This window comes from Bombina bombina, chromosome 9, assembly GCF_027579735.1.
Source record: "Bombina bombina isolate aBomBom1 chromosome 9, aBomBom1.pri, whole genome shotgun sequence".
NCBI lineage: Eukaryota > Metazoa > Chordata > Amphibia > Anura > Bombinatoridae > Bombina > Bombina bombina.
Genome location: NC_069507.1, coordinates 269988906 through 270011324, shown reverse-complemented (window position 1 = coordinate 270011324; position 22419 = coordinate 269988906). Strand labels below are relative to the sequence as shown.

At 36.3% G+C, this 22419-nt stretch overlaps 1 protein-coding gene across 2 annotated transcripts in view; it reads left to right on the top strand.

The window, feature by feature from the left end:
* The window catches only part of LOC128640312 (alpha-2-macroglobulin), a 325027-nt gene that overhangs the window by 45839 nt on the left and 256769 nt on the right, over positions 1–22419 (top strand). For both annotated transcript variants that reach the window (XM_053692803.1, XM_053692802.1), the window contains exon 2: positions 14144–14327. In XM_053692803.1, the coding sequence (XP_053548778.1) occupies positions 14144–14327 (184 nt within the window). The remainder of the gene's footprint in view (positions 1–14143; positions 14328–22419) is intronic.

Genomic DNA, 22419 nt, shown 5'->3' with positions numbered 1-22419 from the left:
GGCACAGCAGACTTCACATGTTCCATGATCTTGTCCTTGTTCTTTAGAATTGTGCCAATGGTTGAATGATTCATGCTATAAGAATGAGCAACGTCTATCACCTTTTCACCTCGGTCCAATCTCTCAATTAATTTAACTTTTGTTTCCATTGTTATGGCTTGGTGCGTCTTAGCAGTCCCCACAGCATCACCACTGCTTTTATCACCATGCTTTTTTTCCAGACATCCTGGGCTTGTACTGTATCTGTAAGTACACCGCAGCACAACCGCATCTGGCAGTTTCAGAACGAACTTCCGTGATTTGACATGCAAACCACATGTTTGTATCTTTGAAAGTTCGTAACTTGAATGTTCGTATGTAGGGGACTTACTGTATGTGTATATATATATATATGTTTTTGCAAAAATAAATAAATAAATAATATAAATATATATATATATATATGTATACATTATTATATAGTGGTGTAAACAGATATACGTTATATATGGGAATATGTATTCACAAACACGTAGAACGTATTCTGCTATGTGCAGAACATTGGAATGTGAAATATCTACATTATATATTCACTTTATTAAATACAAATATTGCATACATATGTTTTTTACATGGTTTCATATTCTTAGCCCTTTGAGTGCTAAGCACTTTCCCACCTGGGTGCTAAGAGTTTTTAATGCTTTTATTTTTTTTATTTTTTGAACAATTTTTTTTTAAACTTTTTTTTTTATTATTTTCAGACCCCCAAGACGTACACTGTTGGAAAGGTTAAGCGATTAACTTTCCAATGGTGGGTCTTGGGGGCCTGTAGCTGCTTAGATGCCTGAGATACAGGCTTCTAAGAAGCATGACCCCTGCTTGTGCGGTGACGTCATCACGTTATTGCGCGTGACATGACCACGCAAAACGGGAAACCCCGGCAATGCCTGTCACTCTACAGGCACGATCGCCGGGGTAGGAGCGGGTGGGAGCCCCCAGATCTCCCTCAAGGTGGGAGAGTGCTAGTGACGGCTCTGAGCCGTCAATAGCACCAGAGTGGGAAACTCTATGACGGCTCAGAGCCGTCATTAGCACTCAAAGGGTTAAAGGGACACTGAACCCAAAATTTTTCTTTCGTGATTCAGATAGAGCATGAAATTTTAAGCAACTTTCTTATTTACTCCTATTATCAATTTCTCTTCGTTCTCTTGCTATCTTTATTTAAAAAGAGGCATCTAAGCTTTTTTCTTGGTTCAGATCTCTGGACAGCAATTTTTATTGGTGGATGAATTTATCCACCAATCAGCAAGGACAACCCAGGTTGTTCACCAAAAATGGTCCGGCATCTAAACTTACATTCTTTCATTTCAAATAAAGATACCAAGAGAATAAAGAAAATGTGATAATTGGAGTAAATTAGAAAGTTGCTTAAAATGTCATGCTCTATCTGAATCACAAAAGAAAAAAATTGCAAGGGACTTTAATGCACTTGTATATATATACTTTGTAAGGTATTTATATTAGACAGTGTTATTATGTGTGTAACTGTACTGTGTAATGTATATTAGACAGTGTTATTATGTGTGTAACTGTACTGTGTAATGTTATTTATTAGATGGTGTTATTATGTGTGTAACTGTACTGTGTAATGTATATTTATTAGATGGTGTTATTATGTGTGTAACTGTACTGTGTAATGTATATTTATTAGATGGTGTTATTATGTGTGTAACTGTACTGTGTAATGTATATTTATTAGATGGTGTTATTATGTGTGTAACTGTACTGTGTAATGTATATTTATTAGATGGTGTTATTATGAGTGTAACTGTACTGTGTAATGTATATTTATTAGACAGTGTTATTATGAGTGTAACTGTACTGTGTAATGTATATTTATTAGATGGTGTTATTATGTGTGTAACTGTACTGTGTAATGTATATTTATTAGATGGTGTTATTATGAGTGTAACTGTACTGTGTAATGTACATTTATTAGATGGTGTTATTATATGTGCAACTGTACTGTGTAATGTATATTTATTAGATGGTGTTATTATGAGTGTAACTGTACTGTGTAATGTACATTTATTAGATGGTGTTATTATGTGTGTAACTGTACTGTGTAATGTGTATTTATTAGATGATGTTATTATGAGTGTAACTGTACTGTGTAATATATATTTATTAGATGGTGTTATTATGTGTGTAACTGTACTGTGTAATGTATTTATTAGATAGTGTTATTATGAGTGTAACTATTCTGTGTAATGTATATTTACTAGATAGTGTTATTATGAGTGTAACTGTACTGTGTAATGTATATTTATTAAATGATGTTATTATGTGTGTAACTGTACTGTGTAATGTATATTTATTAGATGGTGTTATTATGTGTGCAACTGTACTGTGTAATGTACATTTATTAGATGGTATTATTATGAGTGTAACTGTACTGTGTAATGTATATTTATTAGATGGTGTTATTATGTGTGTAACTGTACTAGTAATGTATATTTATTAGACAGTGTTATTATGAGTGTAACTGTACTGTGTAATGTATATTTATTAGATGGTGTTATTATGTGTGTAACTGTACTGTGTGATGTATATTTATTAGACAGTGTTATTATGAGTGTAACTGTACTGTGTAATGTATATTTATTAGACAGTGTTATTATGTGTGTAACTGTACTGTATAATGTATATTTATTAGATCGTGTTATTATGTGTGTAACTATACTATGTAATGTATATTTATTAGATAGTGTTATTATGTGTGTAACTATACTGTGTAATGTATATTTATTAGATAGTGTTATTATGTGTGTAACTGTACTGTATAATGTATATTTATTAGATAGTGTTATTATGTGTGTAACTGTACTGTGTAATGTATATTTATTAGATAGTGTTATTATGTATGTAACTGTACTGTGTAATGTATATTTATTAGATAGTGTTATTATGTGTGTAACTATACTGTGTAATGTATATTTATTAGATGGTGTTATTATGTGTGTAACTGTACTGTGTACTGTATATTTATTAGATGGTGTTATTATGTGTGTAACTGTACTGTGTAATGTATATTTATTAGATGGTGTTATTATGAGTGTAACTAGACTGTGTAATGTATTTTTACTAGATGGTGTTATGAGTTTAACTGTACTGTGTAATATATATTTATTAGATGGTGTTATGTGTGCAACTGTACTGTGTAATGTATATTTATTAGATGGTGTTATTATGTGTGTAACTTTACTGTGTAATGTATATTTATTAGATGGTGTTATTATGTGTGTAACTGTACTGTGTAATGTATATTTATTAGATGGTGTTATTATGAGTGTAACTGTACTGTGTAATGTATATTTATTAGACAGTGTTATTATGTGTGTAACTGTACTGTGTAATGTATATTTATTAGATAGTGTTATTATGTTTGTAACTGTACTGTGTAATGTATATTAGATGGTGTTATTATGTGTGTAACTGTACTGTGTAATGTATATTTATTAGATAGTGTTATTATGTGTGTAACTGTACTGTGTAATGTATATTAGATGGTGTTATTATGTGTGTAACTGTACTGCATAATGTATATTTATTAGATAGTGTTATTATGTGTGTAACTGTACTGTGTAATGTATATTAGACAGTGTTATTATGAGTGTAACTGTACTGTGTAATGTATATTTATTAGATAGTGTTATTATGTGTGTAACTGTACTGTGTAATGTATATTAGATGGTGTTATTATGTGTGTAACTGTACTGTATAATGTATATTTATTAGATGGTGTTATTATGTGTGTAACTGTACTGTGTAATGTATATTTATTAGATGCTGTTATTATGAGTGTAACTGTACTGTGTAATGTATTTTTATTAGATGGTGTTATTATGTGTGTAACTTTACTGTGTAATGTATATTTATTAGATGGTGTTATTATGTGTGTAACTGTACTGTGTAATGTATATTTATTAGATGGTGTTATTATGAGTGTAACTGTACTGTGTAATGTATATTTATTAGACAGTGTTATTATGTGTGTAACTGTACTGTGTAATGTATATTTATTAGATAGTGTTATTATGTTTGTAACTGTACTGTGTAATGTATATTAGATGGTGTTATTATGTGTGTAACTGTACTGTGTAATGTATATTTATTAGATAGTGTTATTATGTGTGTAACTGTACTGTGTAATGTATATTAGATGGTGTTATTATGTGTGTAACTGTACTGCATAATGTATATTTATTAGATAGTGTTATTATGTGTGTAACTGTACTGTGTAATGTATATTAGACAGTGTTATTATGAGTGTAACTGTACTGTGTAATGTATATTTATTAGATAGTGTTATTATGTGTGTAACTGTACTGTGTAATGTATATTAGATGGTGTTATTATGTGTGTAACTGTACTGTATAATGTATATTTATTAGATGGTGTTATTATGTGTGTAACTGTACTGTGTAATGTATATTTATTAGATGCTGTTATTATGAGTGTAACTGTACTGTGTAATGTATTTTTATTAGATGGTGTTATTATGTGTGTAACTGTACTGTGTAATGTATATTTATTAGATGGTGTTATTATGTGTGTAACTGTACTGTGTAATGTATATTTATTAGATGATTTTATTATGTGTGTAACTGTACTGTGTAATGTATATTTATTAGATGAAGTTATTATTAGTGTAACTGTACTGTGTAATGTATATTTATTAGATGCTGTTATTATGAGTGTAACTGTACTGTGTAATGTAGTTTTATTAGATGGTGTTATTATGTGTGTAACTGTACTGTGTAATGTATATTTATTAGTTTAAGTTATTATTAGTGTAACTGTACTGTGTAATGTATTTTTATTAGATAGTGTTATTATGTGTGTAACTGTACTGTGTAATGTATATTTATTAGATAGTGTTAATATGAGTGTAACTGTACTGTGTAATGTATATTTATTAGATAGTGTTATTATGTGTGTAACTGTACTGTGTAATGTATTTTTATTAGATGGTGTTATTATGTGTGTAACTGTACTGTGTAATGTATTTTTATTAGATGGTGTTATTATGTGTGTAACTGTACTGTGTAATGTATATTTTTTAGATAGTGTTATTATGTGTGTAACTGTACTGTGTAATGTATATTTATTAGATAGTGTTATTATGTGTGTAACTGTACTGTGTAATGTATATTTATTAGATGGTGTTATTATGTGTGTAACTGTACTGTGTAATGTATATTTATTAGACAGTGTTATTATGTGTGTAACTGTACTGTGTAATGTATATTTATTAGATGCTGTTATTATGAGTGTAACTGTACTGTGTAATGTATATTTATTAGACAGTGTTATTATGTGTGTAACTGTACTGTGTAATGTATATTTATTAGATGCTGTTATTATGAGTGTAACTGTACTATGTAATGTATATTTATTAGATAATGTTATTATGAGTGTAACTGTACTGTGTAATGTATATTTATTAGATGGTGTTATTATGTCTGTAATTGTACTGTGTAATGTATATTTATTAGAAGGTGTTATTATGTGTGTAACTGTACTATGTAATGTATATTTATTAGATGGTGTTATTATGAGTGTAACTGTACTGTGTAATGTATATTTATTAGATGGTGTAATTATGAGTGTAACTGTACTGTGTAATGTATATCTATTAGATGGTGTTATTATGAGTGTAACTGTACTGTGTAATGTATATTTACTAGATGGTGTTATTATGAGTGTAACTGTACTGTGTAATGTATATTTATTAGATGGTGTTATTATGAGTGTAACTGTACTGTGTAATGTATATTTATTAGACAGTGTTATTATGAGTGTAACTGTACTGTGTCATGTATTTATATTAGACAGTGTTACTATGAGTGTAACTGTACTGTGTAATGTATTTATATTAGACAGTGTTATTATGAGTGTAACTGTACTGTGTAATGTATTTATATTAGACAGTGTAATTATGAGTGTAACTGTACTGTGTAATGTATTTATAATAGACAGTGTTATTATGAGTGTAACTGTACATTGTAAGGTATTTTTGACGTGTTTTGTGACACTTTTTGTTTTGCAAAACAGTCAACCAGAGCTCGTAGAATGCACTAACCTGACACAAGTTGAAATCAATTACACTCAAGCAATCACATTTACTTTCAACTTGTAATACGAACGCAATTTAACTTGCACGCAAACGAACTGGAAAACCCAATATTGCTTGCGCACACACGACTTGTAATCTGGCCCAAAGTACACCCCACATGCACTTACCTCACTGTACCATACCCTCTTATAAAGTACACCCCACATGCACTTACCTCACTGTATCATATCCTCTTGTAAAGTACACCCTCATATGCACTTACCTCACTGTACCATACCCTCTTGTAAAGTACACCCTCATATGCACTTACCTCACTGTACCATCCCCTCTTATAAAGGATACCCTCATATGCACTTACCTCACTGTACCATACCCTCTTATAAAGTACACCCTCATATGCACTTACCTCACTGTACCATACCCTCTTATAAAGTACACACTCATATGCACTTACCTCACTGTACCATACCCTCTTATAAAGTACACCCTCATATGCACTTACCTCACTGTACCATACCCTCTTATAAAGGATACCCCCATATGCACTTATATCACTGTACCATACCCTCTTATAAAGGATACCCCCATATGCACTTATATCACTGTACCATACCCTCATATGCACTTACCTCACTGTACCATACCCTCTTATAAAGGATACCCTCATATGCACTTACCTCACTGTACCATACCCTCTTATAAAGTACACCCTCATATGCACTTACCTCACTGTACCATACCCTCTTATAAAGGATACCCTCATATGCACTTACCTCACTGTACCATACCCTCTTATAAAGGATACCCTCATATGCACTTACCTCACTGTACCATACTTTCTTGTAAAGGATACCCTCATATGCACTTACCTCACTGTACCATATCCTCTTGTAAAGGATACCCTCATATGCACTTACCTCACTGTACCATACCCTCTTGTAAAGGATACCCTCATATGCACTTACCTCACTGTACCATACCCTCTTATAAAGGATACCTTCATATGCACTTACCTCACTGTACCATGCCCTCTTGTAAAGGATACCCTCATATGTACTTACCTAACTGTACCATACCCTCTTATAAAGTACTTCCTCATAAGCACTTACCTCACTGTACAATACCCTCTTATAAAGTACACCCTCATATGCACTTACCTAACTGTACCATACCCTCTTATAAAGTACACCCTCATATGCACTTACCTCACTGTACCATACCCTCTTATAAAGGATACCCTCATATGCACTTACCTCACTGTACCATACCCTCTTATAAAGGATACCCTCATATGCACTTACCTCACTGTACCATACCCTCTTGTAAAAGATACCCTCATATGCACTTACCTCACTGTACCATACCCTCTTATAAAGGATATCTTCATATGCACTTACCTCACTGTACCATACCCTCTTGTAAAGGATACCCTCATATGCACTTACCTAACTGTACCATACCCTCTTATAAAGGATACCCTCATATGCACTTACCTCACTGTACCATACCCTCTTATAAAGGATACCCTCATATGCACTTACCTCACTGTACCATACCCTCTTATAAAGGATACCCTCATATGCACTTACCTCACTGTACGATACCCTCATATGCACTTACCTCACTGTACCATACCCTCTTATAAAGGATACCCTCATATGCACTTACCTCACTGTACCATATCCTCTTGTAAAGGATACCCTCATATGCACTTACCTCACTGTACCATACCCTCTTATAAAGGATACCCTCATATGCACTTACCTCACTGTACCATACCCTCTTATAAAGGATACCCTCATATGCACTTACCTCACTGTACGATACCATTATATGCACTTACCTCACTGTACCATACCCTCTTATAAAGGATACCCCCATATGCACTTATATCACTGTACCATACCCTCTTATAAAGGATACCCCCATATGCACTTAGATCACACACACATAAATATATATACAGTATACATATATTTATTTAAAAATTCTATGTGAAGAACGTTAGAATGAACCACCTTTGGCTTTAGTGCTGTAGATCTAACGCAGTGTTGGGTTAGTGCAGAAGTGATAAGTGTTAGGTTTTTTTGCGCAAACATTTTCTTTCAACTTGTAATATGCACGCTAACCCGTCTGCGTTAAAATTTTACTTCCAGCGGTGTTTGCTAGAAAGTGCTAAATAGCGCTCCATTTGTAATCTAGCCCCTCAACTTTACCCAAAAATTATGTTTCTTAACTTTCAGCCTCTGGTGAAAAGAAAAGTGAAAATAAAAAAGTAGCCCAGGTAATAAAATAGAATGATTTAACAAGTTAGGATCAAAAGGTGAAATTCTAGAAACCATCAATCGCCGGCTCCTGAAGTTTGCCAAGCCCTGAAGTAAGGAGTGTTCTTTACTGTTCTCGATAAGTACTAGGGGTAGAATGTATTCAAATGCAAGAGTCATTCCCTTTGTGCTTGACATTTTGTGTATAGGCGTGTGTTTCTAACATACACAGTTTTATTTCATGTTTGCTAGCAGAATAGAGGCACGACTGAGTTTTTTTCAGAGCCTTCTCCTGGCCTCCTTGATCTATTTAACCTTTCAGTGTTTACAAGGTTTTCTTTCTGTCAGTTTTATATTTCCAGATTATTCTTTCAATTCTATTGTATATATTCATGAAGCATTTCTGCAATTGTTTGGGGATTAGAATAAATCTCCATCCGGCCAGGGGAAATCCTTGTGATATGTTTGTGATAGACACACCCAAGCCATTGACATTGGATGGCATAACTAGGATCTGAATTATCTCTTGAAATAGCAATAATAAAATATGAACATTCTAGTAGCTTGTTTTAATACATTTAAAGTTTCTAGAGATACAAACTCTTGATATTAACTTTGGGTGAGACTCACCACTGATGGATGTGACCACCACACTACTACTACTTGTGAGCAGGAAGTAACTTATTTAACTCCACTATGGGTGAAGTGACCATGTAATAGTGACACTGCTCACCCAAGAGTGAGTCTATGTTACAGTGAGTGAGACCTACATTGAGTGATACTATGCCCAGCAGGCCATAATGAGTTAGAAGTTAGACATCCTTGATGCATATGAGACCGTTCTGCATTTGGAGATGTTGAGGTACAGTTAGAAACACTCCTTAAAAGGATGAGACCATCACTTTAAACTGAGCAATACTGATTTACACTTAGGGGTCAATTTATTATTGTGCGGATGGACATGATACGATGTAGCGTATCATGTCCACCGCACATCGATAAATGCCGACAGCATACGCTCTCGTCATTTATCATTGCACCAGCAGTTCTTGTGAACTGCTGGTGCAATACCGCCCCCTGCAGATTTGCTAGCAGGGGTATCAATCAGCCAGATCGTATTCTATCAGGCTGATTGCTGTCCGTCACCTCAGAGGTGGTGGATGAGTTAAGGAACAGCGGTCTTAGGACCGCTGCTTCTTAACTTCTGCTTTAGGCGGAACTGAAGCAGAGTGGGTCGGAAGCAGCATCGACCCCTTGATGTCTTGAGATGGGAGTGAAGAGAGAGCTGTATATATGGACATTTATCATCAACGGTATGAAAGAGATTGGATGCAGCTAATTACTATAAGTAGCTGGTTTCCATAGTCAGCTGTTGTAGATCTGTTCGCCATTGAGAACTTTATTTTTTTCATAATTAAAATGCACTTTCCAAATCAGAGTCAGTCATGTTATCAGATGTGAATGGTGTGTGGGGGCTCTCTCTAGTGCTAGAATATAAAGTTCAACAAGTGGAAGTTGGACATTACCACTTAGGGGTGTACTCACTTTTGTTGTCAACGGTTTAGACATTAATGGCTGTGTTGAGTTATTTTGAGGGGGCAGCAAATTTACACTGTTATACAGGCTGTACACTCACTACTTTACATTGTAGTAAAGTGTTATTTGTTCAGTGTTGTCACATGAAAAGATATAATAAATATTTACACTGTTATACAGGCTGTACACTCACTACTTTACATTGTAGTAAAGTGTTATTTGTTCAGTGTTGTCACATGAAAAGATATAATAAAATATTTACACTGTTATACAGGCTGTACACTCACTACTTTACATTGTAGTAAAGTGTTATTTGTTCAGTGTTGTCACATGAAAAGATATAATAAAATATTTACACTGTTATACAAGCTGTGCACTCACTACTTTACATTGTAGCAAAGTGTCATTTCTTCAGTGTTGTCACATGAAAAGGTATAATAAAATATTTACACTGTTATACAGGCTGTACACTCACTACTTTACATTGTAGCAAAGTGTCATTTCTTCAGTGTTGTCACATGAAAAGCTATAATAAAATATTTACACTGTTATACAGGCTGTACACTCACTACTTTACATTGTAGTAAAGTGTCATTTCTTCAGTGTTGTCACATGAAAAGATATAATAAAATATTTACACTGTTATACAGGCTGTACACTCACTACTTTACATTGTAGCAAAGTGTCATTTCTTCAGTGTTGTCACATGAAAAGATATAATAACATATTTACACTGTTATACAGGCTGTACACTCACTACTTTACATTGTAGTGTCATTTCCTCAGTGTTGTCACATGAAAAGATATAATAAAATATTTACACTGTTATACATGCTGTACACTCACTACTTTACATTGTAGTGTCATTTCCTCAGTGTTGTCACATGAAAGATATAATAAAATAATTACTAAAGTGTGGGGGGTGTACTCACTTTTGTGGGATACAGTAGCTGGTATGAGGGTTATGAGGGAGCATCATTAGGTGTAAATAATATCATGATATTCTCATACTCATTTGTTTGCGTTGCTCTTATATAGTTTTTGGACATAATATTTACAGTGATGGTGCTAGTCCCTGGTCCCAGGAGAGCTGGGAGTTGTCTTTTATTTTACAACATTAAGATGACCTTGTGACTGGCTATGTTCTGTTTTATGGGCGAAATGTAAGCGTGGTTGCGCCTAAATTGTTAGCCTAATACAAGTTAACAAAAAAGTCTAAAAATGGATATTACAAAATTTTAACTTATTTAGTGTAAATAAAAAGAATATTAGAGAAATTAATCTTTATTTATGCATTCTATATATTAACAATAATTGGAGATAATAGATATTCAGCGGTTGAAAGATATTATATAAATGTATACTATCTATGACTCCTAGACATACTGTATATGTTCTAGTACTTAAAAATGATGACTGGCCAGTCAAATATAACACAGTGTTTCTGGTTGTGAAACCAAATAGTAGCTTAAAAGAGTGCAGATTTAGAATATGACTTTCTATATAAATAATTAAAAATATATAAAAAAACAACAATTGATAATACCATAAAAAGCTAATTATAGTACTAACAGATAGACCATAGCAGAGATCCAATGATATTATTCGTCCAATTTCATATATGTAAGGTGAAGACAATGTTTTTAGAGTAAGGCAAAGTCTTCCATATCCTTAAACGAAAAAATTGTGCACAAAAAACGTCCCAAATCCTTGATGACAAAATTCTTTGCAAATACCGGTAAATGCCAATATAGTAATTCTTCCCTTATTAAAGTTTCGGGTTATGCAAGCTTCCAGAAAATAGTACAAAGTCTTACTTTGTAATAGGAACTCCTCCGTTCCGATATAGTCTCCTTGCAGTACCTCTGCCCTTTGGGTATTCAGCGTCACTTGGAACGCTAGCGGAAGTGCGCTCTGACCTCGGGGGATTCCGTTCGATAATTATTCCGTCTGTTGTCCAAGAAACAGCTTCACCTATGTAACAGCACACGTTGGTTGTATGGAAAAAACGCTACACGCTTCAGCTGTCAATACAGCCTTTCTCAAGCGATCTAGCTTGCCTCCTCTGAAAGCACCTTAAATACCTTGGCCCCTAGTTATCAAGCCGTCAACCTCAAATACGCTGGAATTCCACAGCGTATTTGTGGCGAGGCTGATTCGCTTTAGTTATCAAGCCCTTTACACCGGCAAAAGTAGAATTTTGTGACGTAACCTTCGATCTGCCGGACTCAGTCCGACACAGATCGATTCTTACGTCACTCCAGATGTTCCGCACACAAGTGCGGCACTATCTGACTACTTTTGCTTGTTATCAAAAAACTAGCAGGTACACTCGGCAATTTTCCTGCCCAACGTACATAGGAATCAATGGGAGTCTGACCATAGCGAAAGTTCATGTTCACTGCTGCCCGACATCCCATTGATTCCTATGGGAGATGTCTGCACCTAACACCCTAACATGTACCCCGAGTCTAAACACCCCTAATCTGTCCCCCCCTACACCGCCGCAACTAAATAAATGTAAATACCCCTAAACCGCCGCTCCCGGAGCCCACCGCAAGCTACATTATACATATTAACCCCTAATCTGTCCCCCCCTACACCGCCGCAACTAAATAAAGTTATTAACCCCTAAACCGCCGCTCCCAGACACCGCCGCAACTATAATAAATGTATTAACCCCTAAACCGCCGCTCCCAGAGCCCACCGCCACCTACATAATACCTATTAACCCCTATCCTCCCCCCCCTACACCGCCGCCACTATAATACATTTATTAACCCCTATCTTGCCTATCCCGGACCCCGCCGCAACTAAATAAATTGTTTAACCCCTAAACCGCTGCTCCAGGACCCCGCCGCCACCTATATTAAACTTATTAACCCATAATATGCCCCCCCTACACCGTCGCCACCTATAATAAATTTATTAACCCCTATCCTGCCCCCCCTATACCGCCGCAACTATAATAAATTTATTAACCCCTAAACCTAAGTCTAACCCTAACCCTAACACCCCCCTAACTTAAATATTAATTAAATAAATCTAAATATTATAACTCTCTCTTATTAACTAAATTATTCCTATTTAAAACTAAATACTTACCTTTAAAATAAACCCTAATATAGCTACAATATAAATAATAATTACATTGTAGCTATTTTAGGATTTATATTTATTTTACAGGTAACTTTGTATTTATTTTAACTAGGTAGAATAGTTATTAAATAATTATTAACTACTTAATAACTACCTAGCTAAAATAAATACAAAATTACCTGTAAAATAAATCCTAACCTAAGTTACAATTAAACCTAACACTACACTATCATTAAATTAATTAAATAAATTACCTACAAATAACTACAATTAAATACAATTAAATAAACTAACTAAAGTACAAAAAATAAAAAAAAGCTAAGTTACAAAAAAATAAAAAAAATAAGTTACAAACATTTAAAAAATATTACAACAATTTTAAGATACTTACACCTAATCTAAGCCCCCTAATAAAATAACAAATCCCAGCCAAATAAAAAAATTCCCTACCCTATTCTACATTAAAAAGTTACCAGCTCTATTACCTTACCAGCCCTTAAAAGGGCCTTTTGCGGTGCATGCCCCAAAGAAAACTGCTCTTTGCCTGTAAAATAAAAATACAACCCCCCCCCAACATTAAAACCCACCACCCTCACCCCTACTCTAACCCAAACCCCCCTTAAATAGACCTAACACTACCCCCCTGAAGATCATCCTACCTTTAGCCGTCTTCAGCCAGCCGACCACCGATGGAACCGAAGAGGAGATCCGGAGCGGCAGAAGTCATCATCCAAGGGGCGCTGAAGAAATCTTCCATCCGATTGAAGTCATCATCCAGGCGGCAATATGTACATATGTACTATATGTACATATGCAGGTGTTTTTTTATTAAACCCACCCACCCTCTTATTTGTGGTTGCATAATATTGCTATATATTAATTCAATTATTATTATTATCTCAGTAGAGGAGTGGTGCTAGCATTATTTTTGATTCTACAAAAAGATAGGGACAAGATTCCACAAACAGAAAATGCTTGTAAGCACGCTATGCCCAGACTAATATTGGAGACGAGAAAGTATATAATAAAATATAACTTTTATTTAAATTATTAAAAGATGGGTAAACAAAAAAAAAATCATATTACTCCCAGTTTGACAAATAAGTACACATTCTTGTTTCTGCAGGCAGTATATGCTTCTGGTTCCAACTGTTCTGCACGGAGGTGGTGAGGGGAGGTTATGCCTGCAACTGTCTCACCTCAATGAGTCTGTGTCTGTGACTGTCATCTTAGACCAGCAGCAGCATAATTACACCTTGTTAGATAAGAAGGTGACTGAAACAGAAGAGAACAACTGTGTCACATTTCAGGTAAGCAAAAGGCCAACTATAATGTAAAATTATGTAAAATAGAAAATACACAATCTTTGGTTATATTTGTACAGGTAACAGTTAAAATCAGTTATAAAGCTCTCTTAGACTGGGTTACAGAGATCCTTATATCAGGTTACAGAGATCCTTTTATAAAATTATAGAGCTCCTTATTTCAGGTTACAGAGCTCCTTATATCAAGTTACAGAGCTCTTTATATCAAATTACAGAGCTCCTTATATCAGATGACATAGCTCCTTATATCAGGTTACAGAGCTCCTTATATCAGGTTACAGAGCTCTTTATATCAAATTACAGAGCTCCTTATATCAGATGACAGAGCTCCTTATATCAGGTTACTGAGCTCCTTATATCAAATTACAGAGCTCCTTATGGCCTAGATTTAGAGTTCGGCGGTAAAAGGGCTGTTAACGCTCCGCGGGTTTTTTTCTGGCCGCACCATAAATTTAACTCTGGTATCGAGAGTTCAAACAAATGCTGCGTTAGGCTCCAAAAAAGGAGCGTAGAGCATTTTTACCGCAAATGCAACTCTCGATACCAGAGTTGCTTACGGACGCGGCCGGCATCAAAAACGTGCTCGTGCACGATTCTCCCATAGGAAACAATGGGGCTGTTTGAGCTGAAAAAAAACCTAACACCTGCAAAAAAGCAGCGTTCAGCTCCTAACGCAGCCCCATTGTTTCCTATGGGGAAACACCTCCTAAGTCTGCACCTAACACCCTAACATGTACCCCGAGTCTAAACACCCCTAACCTTACACTTATTAACCCCTAATCTGCCGCCCCCGCTATCGCTGACCCCTGCATTACACTTTTAACCCCTAATCTGCCGCTCCGTAAACCGCCGCCACCTACGTTATCCCTATGTACCCCTAATCTGCTGCCCTAACATCGCCGACCCCTATGTTATATTTATTAACCCCTAATCTGCCCCCCACAACGTCGCCGACACCTACCTACACTTATTAACCCCTAATCTGCTGAGCGGACCTGAGCGCTACTATAATAAAGTTATTAAGCCCTAATCCGCCTCACTAACCCTATCATAAATAGTATTAACCCCTAATCTGCCCTCCCTAACATCGCCGACACCTACCTTCAATTATTAACCCCTAATCTGCCGACCGGAGCTCACCGCTATTCTAATAAATGTATTAACCCCTAAAGCTAAGTCTAACCCTAACACTAACACCCCCCTAAGTTAAATATAATTTTTATCTAACGAAATAAATTAACTCTTATTAAATAAATAATTCCTATTTAAAGCTAAATACTTACCTGTAAAATAAATCCTAATATAGCTACAATATAAATTATAATTATATTATACCTATTTTAGGATTAATATTTATTTTACAGGCAACTTTGTAATTATTTTAACCAGGTACAATAGCTATTAAATAGTTAAGAACTATTTAATAGTTACCTAGTTAAAATAATTACAAATTTACCTGTAAAATAAATCCTAACCTAAGATATAATTAAACCTAACACTACCCTATCAATAAAATAATTAAATAAACTACCTACAATTACCTACAATTAACCTAACACTACACTATCAATAAATTAATTAAACACAATTGCTACAAATAAATAAAATTAAATAAACTATCTAAAGTACAAAAAATAAAAAAGAACTAAGTTACAGAAAATAATAAAATATTTACAAACATAAGAAAAATATTACAACAATTTTAAACTAATTACACCTACTCTAAGCCCCCTAATAAAATAACAAAGCCCCCCAAAATAAAAAATTCCCTACCCTATTCTAAAATACAAATATTACAAGCTCTTTTACCTTACCAGCCCTGAACAGGGCCCTTTGCGGGGCATGCCCCAAGAATTTCAGCTCTTTTGCCTGTAAAAAAAACCATACAATACCCCCCCCCCAACATTACAACCCACCACCCACATACCCCTAATCTAACCCAAACCCCCCTTAAATAAACCTAACACTACCCCCCTGATGATCTTCCTACCTTGTCTTCACCATGCCAGGTTCACCGATCCGTCCTGGCTCCAAGATCTTCATCCAACCCAAGCGGGGGCTAGACATCCACTGAAGAAGTCCAGAAGAGGGTCCAAAGTCTTCCTCCTATCCGGCAAGAAGAGGACATCCGGACCGGCAAACATCTTCTCCAAGCGGCATCTTCTATCTTCTTCCATCCGATGACGACCGGCTCCATCTTGAAGACCTCCAGCGCGGATCCATCCTCTTCTTCCGACGACTAGACGACGAATGACGGTTCCTTTAAGGGACGTCATCCAAGATGGCGTCCCTCGAATTCCGATTGGCTGATAGGATTCTATCAGCCAATCGGAATTAAGGTAGGAATTTTCTGATTGGCTGATGGAATCAGCCAATCAGAATATAGTTCAATCCGATTGGCTGATCCAATCAGCCAATCAGATTGAGCTCGCATTCTATTGGCTGTTCCGATCAGCCAATAGAATGCGAGCTCAATCTGATTGGCTGATTGGATCAGCCAATCGGATTGAACTATATTCTGATTGGCTGATTCCATCAGCCAATCAGAAAATTCCTACCTTAATTCCGATTGGCTGATAGAATCCTATCAGCCAATCGGAATTCGAGGGACGCCATCTTGGATGACGTCCCTTAAAGGAACCGTCATTCGTCGTCTAGTCGTCGGAAGAAGAGGATGGATCCGCGCTGGAGGTCTTCAAGATGGAGCCGGTCGTCATCGGATGGAAGAAGATAGAAGATGCCGCTTGGAGAAGATGTTTGCCGGTCCGGATGTCCTCTTCTTGCCGGATAGGAGGAAGACTTTGGACCCTCTTCTGGACTTCTTCAGTGGATGTCTAGCCCCCGCTTGGGTTGGATGAAGATCTTGGAGCCAGGACGGATCGGTGAACCTGGCATGGTGAAGACAAGGTAGGAAGATCATCAGGGGGGTAGTGTTAGGTTTATTTAAGGGGGGTTTGGGTTAGATTAGGGGTATGTGGGTGGTGGGTTGTAATGTTGGGGGGGGGGGTATTGTATGTTTTTTTTTACAGGCAAAAGAGCTGAAATTCTTGGGGCATGCCCCGCAAAGGGCCCTGTTCAGGGCTGGTAAGGTAAAAGAGCTTGTAATATTTGTATTTTAGAATAGGGTAGGGAATTTTTTATTTTGGGGGGCTTTGTTATTTTATTAGGGGGCTTAGAGTAGGTGTAATTAGTTTAAAATTGTTGTAATATTTTTCTTATGTTTGTAAATATTTTATTATTTTCTGTAACTTAGTTCTTTTTTATTTTTTGTACTTTAGATAGTTTATTTAATTTTATTTATTTGTAGCAATTGTGTTTAATTAATTTATTGATAGTGTAGTGTTAGGTTAATTGTAGGTAATTGTAGGTAGTTTATTTAATTATTTTATTGATAGGGTAGTGTTAGGTTTAATTATATCTTAGGTTAGGATTTATTTTACAGGTAAATTTGTAATTATTTTAACTAGGTAACTATTAAATAGTTCTTAACTATTTAATAGCTATTGTACCTGGTTAAAATAATTACAAAGTTGCCTGTAAAATAAATATTAATCCTAAAATAGGTATAATATAATTATAATTTATATTGTAGCTATATTAGGATGTATTTTACAGGTAAGTATTTAGCTTTAAATAGGAATTATTTATTTAATAAGAGTTAATTTATTTCGTTAGATAAAAATTATATTTAACTTAGGGGGGTGTTAGTGTTAGGGTTAGACTTAGCTTTAGGGGTTAATACATTTATTAGAATAGCGGTGAGCTCCGGTCGGCAGATTAGGGGTTAATAATTGAAGGTAGGTGTCGGCGATGTTAGGGAGGGCAGATTAGGGGTTAATACTATTTATGATAGGGTTAGTGAGGCGGATTAGGGCTTAATAACTTTATTATAGTAGCGCTCAGGTCCGCTCGGCAGATTAGGGGTTAATAAGTGTAGGTAGGTGTCGGCGACGTTGTGGGGGGCAGATTAGGGGTTAATAAATATAACATAGGGGTCGGCGATGTTAGGGGTAGCAGATTAGGGGTACATAGGGATAACGTAGGTGGCGGCGATTTGCGGTCGGAAGATTAGGGGTTAATTATTTTAAGTAGCTTGCGGCGACGTTGTGGGGGGCAAGTTAGGGGTTAATAGATATAATACAGGGGTCGGCGGTGTTAGGGGCAGCAGATTAGGGGTACATAAGTATATCGTAGGTGGCGGTCGGCAGATTAGGGGTTAAAAATTTTAATCGAGTGGCGGCGATGTGGGGGGACCTCGGTTTAGGGGTACATAGGTAGTTTATGGGTGTTAGTGTACTTTAGGGTACAGTAGTTAAGAGCTTTATAAACCGGCGTTAGCCAGAAAGCTCTTAACTCCTGCTATTTTCAGGCGGCTGGAATCTTGTCGTTAGAGCTCTAACGCTCACTGCAGAAACGACTCTAAATACCAGCGTTTGAAAGATCCCATTGAAAAGATAGGCTACGCAAATGGCGTAGGGGGATCTGCGGTATGGAAAAGTCGCGGCTGAAAAGTGAGCGTTAGACCCTTTAATCACTGACTCCAAATACCAGCGGGCGCCCAAAACCAGCGTTAGGAGCCTCTAACGCTGGTTTTGACGGCTACCGCCGAACTCTAAATCTAGGCCTATATCAGGTTACAGAGCTCCTTATGGCCTAGATTTAGAGTTCGGCGGTAAAAGGGCTGTTAACGCTCCGCGGGTTTTTTTCTGGCCGCACCATAAATTTAACTCTGGTATCGAGAGTTCAAACAAATGCTGCGTTAGGCTCCAAAAAAGGAGCGTAGAGCATTTTTACCGCAAATGCAACTCTCGATACCAGAGTTGCTTACGGACGCGGCCGGCATCAAAAACGTGCTCGTGCACGATTCTCCCATAGGAAACAATGGGGCTGTTTGAGCTGAAAAAAAACCTAACACCTGCAAAAAAGCAGCGTTCAGCTCCTAACGCAGCCCCATTGTTTCCTATGGGGAAACACCTCCTAAGTCTGCACCTAACACCCTAACATGTACCCCGAGTCTAAACACCCCTAACCTTACACTTATTAACCCCTAATCTGCCGCCCCCGCTATCGCTGACCCCTGCATTACACTTTTAACCCCTAATCTGCCGCTCCGTAAACCGCCGCCACCTACGTTATCCCTATGTACCCCTAATCTGCTGCCCTAACATCGCCGACCCCTATGTTATATTTATTAACCCCTAATCTGCCCCCCACAACGTCGCCGACACCTACCTACACTTATTAACCCCTAATCTGCCGAGCGGACCTGAGCGCTACTATAATAAAGTTATTAAGCCCTAATCCGCCTCACTAACCCTATCATAAATAGTATTAACCCCTAATCTGCCCTCCCTAACATCGCCGACACCTACCTTCAATTATTAACCCCTAATCTGCCGACCGGAGCTCACCGCTATTCTAATAAATGTATTAACCCCTAAAGCTAAGTCTAACCCTAACACTAACACCCCCCTAAGTTAAATATAATTTTTATCTAACGAAATAAATTAACTCTTATTAAATAAATAATTCCTATTTAAAGCTAAATACTTACCTGTAAAATAAATCCTAATATAGCTACAATATAAATTATAATTATATTATACCTATTTTAGGATTAATATTTATTTTACAGGCAACTTTGTAATTATTTTAACCAGGTACAATAGCTATTAAATAGTTAAGAACTATTTAATAGTTACCTAGTTAAAATAATTACAAATTTACCTGTAAAATAAATCCTAACCTAAGATATAATTAAACCTAACACTACCCTATCAATAAAATAATTAAATAAACTACCTACAATTACCTACAATTAACCTAACACTACACTATCAATAAATTAATTAAACACAATTGCTACAAATAAATAAAATTAAATAAACTATCTAAAGTACAAAAAATAAAAAAGAACTAAGTTACAGAAAATAATAAAATATTTACAAACATAAGAAAAATATTACAACAATTTTAAACTAATTACACCTACTCTAAGCCCCCTAATAAAATAACAAAGCCCCCCAAAATAAAAAATTCCCTACCCTATTCTAAAATACAAATATTACAAGCTCTTTTACCTTACCAGCCCTGAACAGGGCCCTTTGCGGGGCATGCCCCAAGAATTTCAGCTCTTTTGCCTGTAAAAAAAAACATACTATACCCCCCCCCCAACATTACAACCCACCACCCACATACCCCTAATCTAACCCAAACCCCCCTTAAATAAACCTAACACTACCCCCCTGATGATCTTCCTACCTTGTCTTCACCATGCCAGGTTCACCGATCCGTCCTGGCTCCAAGATCTTCATCCAACCCAAGCGGGGGCTAGACATCCACTGAAGAAGTCCAGAAGAGGGTCCAAAGTCTTCCTCCTATCCGGCAAGAAGAGGACATCCGGACCGGCAAACATCTTCTCCAAGCGGCATCTTCTATCTTCTTCCATCCGATGACGACCGGCTCCATCTTGAAGACCTCCAGCGCGGATCCATCCTCTTCTTCCGACGACTAGACGACGAATGACGGTTCCTTTAAGGGACGTCATCCAAGATGGCGTCCCTCGAATTCCGATTGGCTGATAGGATTCTATCAGCCAATCGGAATTAAGGTAGGAATTTTCTGATTGGCTGATGGAATCAGCCAATCAGAATATAGTTCAATCCGATTGGCTGATCCAATCAGCCAATCAGATTGAGCTCGCATTCTATTGGCTGTTCCGATCAGCCAATAGAATGCGAGCTCAATCTGATTGGCTGATTGGATCAGCCAATCGGATTGAACTATATTCTGATTGGCTGATTCCATCAGCCAATCAGAAAATTCCTACCTTAATTCCGATTGGCTGATAGAATCCTATCAGCCAATCGGAATTCGAGGGACGCCATCTTGGATGACGTCCCTTAAAGGAACCGTCATTCGTCGTCTAGTCGTCGGAAGAAGAGGATGGATCCGCGCTGGAGGTCTTCAAGATGGAGCCGGTCGTCATCGGATGGAAGAAGATAGAAGATGCCGCTTGGAGAAGATGTTTGCCGGTCCGGATGTCCTCTTCTTGCCGGATAGGAGGAAGACTTTGGACCCTCTTCTGGACTTCTTCAGTGGATGTCTAGCCCCCGCTTGGGTTGGATGAAGATCTTGGAGCCAGGACGGATCGGTGAACCTGGCATGGTGAAGACAAGGTAGGAAGATCATCAGGGGGGTAGTGTTAGGTTTATTTAAGGGGGGTTTGGGTTAGATTAGGGGTATGTGGGTGGTGGGTTGTAATGTTGGGGGGGGGGTATTGTATGTTTTTTTTTACAGGCAAAAGAGCTGAAATTCTTGGGGCATGCCCCGCAAAGGGCCCTGTTCAGGGCTGGTAAGGTAAAAGAGCTTGTAATATTTGTATTTTAGAATAGGGTAGGGAATTTTTTATTTTGGGGGGCTTTGTTATTTTATTAGGGGGCTTAGAGTAGGTGTAATTAGTTTAAAATTGTTGTAATATTTTTCTTATGTTTGTAAATATTTTATTATTTTCTGTAACTTAGTTCTTTTTTATTTTTTGTACTTTAGATAGTTTATTTAATTTTATTTATTTGTAGCAATTGTGTTTAATTAATTTATTGATAGTGTAGTGTTAGGTTAATTGTAGGTAATTGTAGGTAGTTTATTTAATTATTTTATTAATAGGGTAGTGTTAGGTTTAATTATATCTTAGGTTAGGATTTATTTTACAGGTAAATTTGTAATTATTTTAACTAGGTAACTATTAAATAGTTCTTAACTATTTAATAGCTATTGTACCTGGTTAAAATAATTACAAAGTTGCCTGTAAAATAAATATTAATCCTAAAATAGGTATAATATAATTATAATTTATATTGTAGCTATATTAGGATGTATTTTACAGGTAAGTATTTAGCTTTAAATAGGAATTATTTATTTAATAAGAGTTAATTTATTTCGTTAGATAAAAATTATATTTAACTTAGGGGGGTGTTAGTGTTAGGGTTAGACTTAGCTTTAGGGGTTAATACATTTATTAGAATAGCGGTGAGCTCCGGTCGGCAGATTAGGGGTTAATAATTGAAGGTAGGTGTCG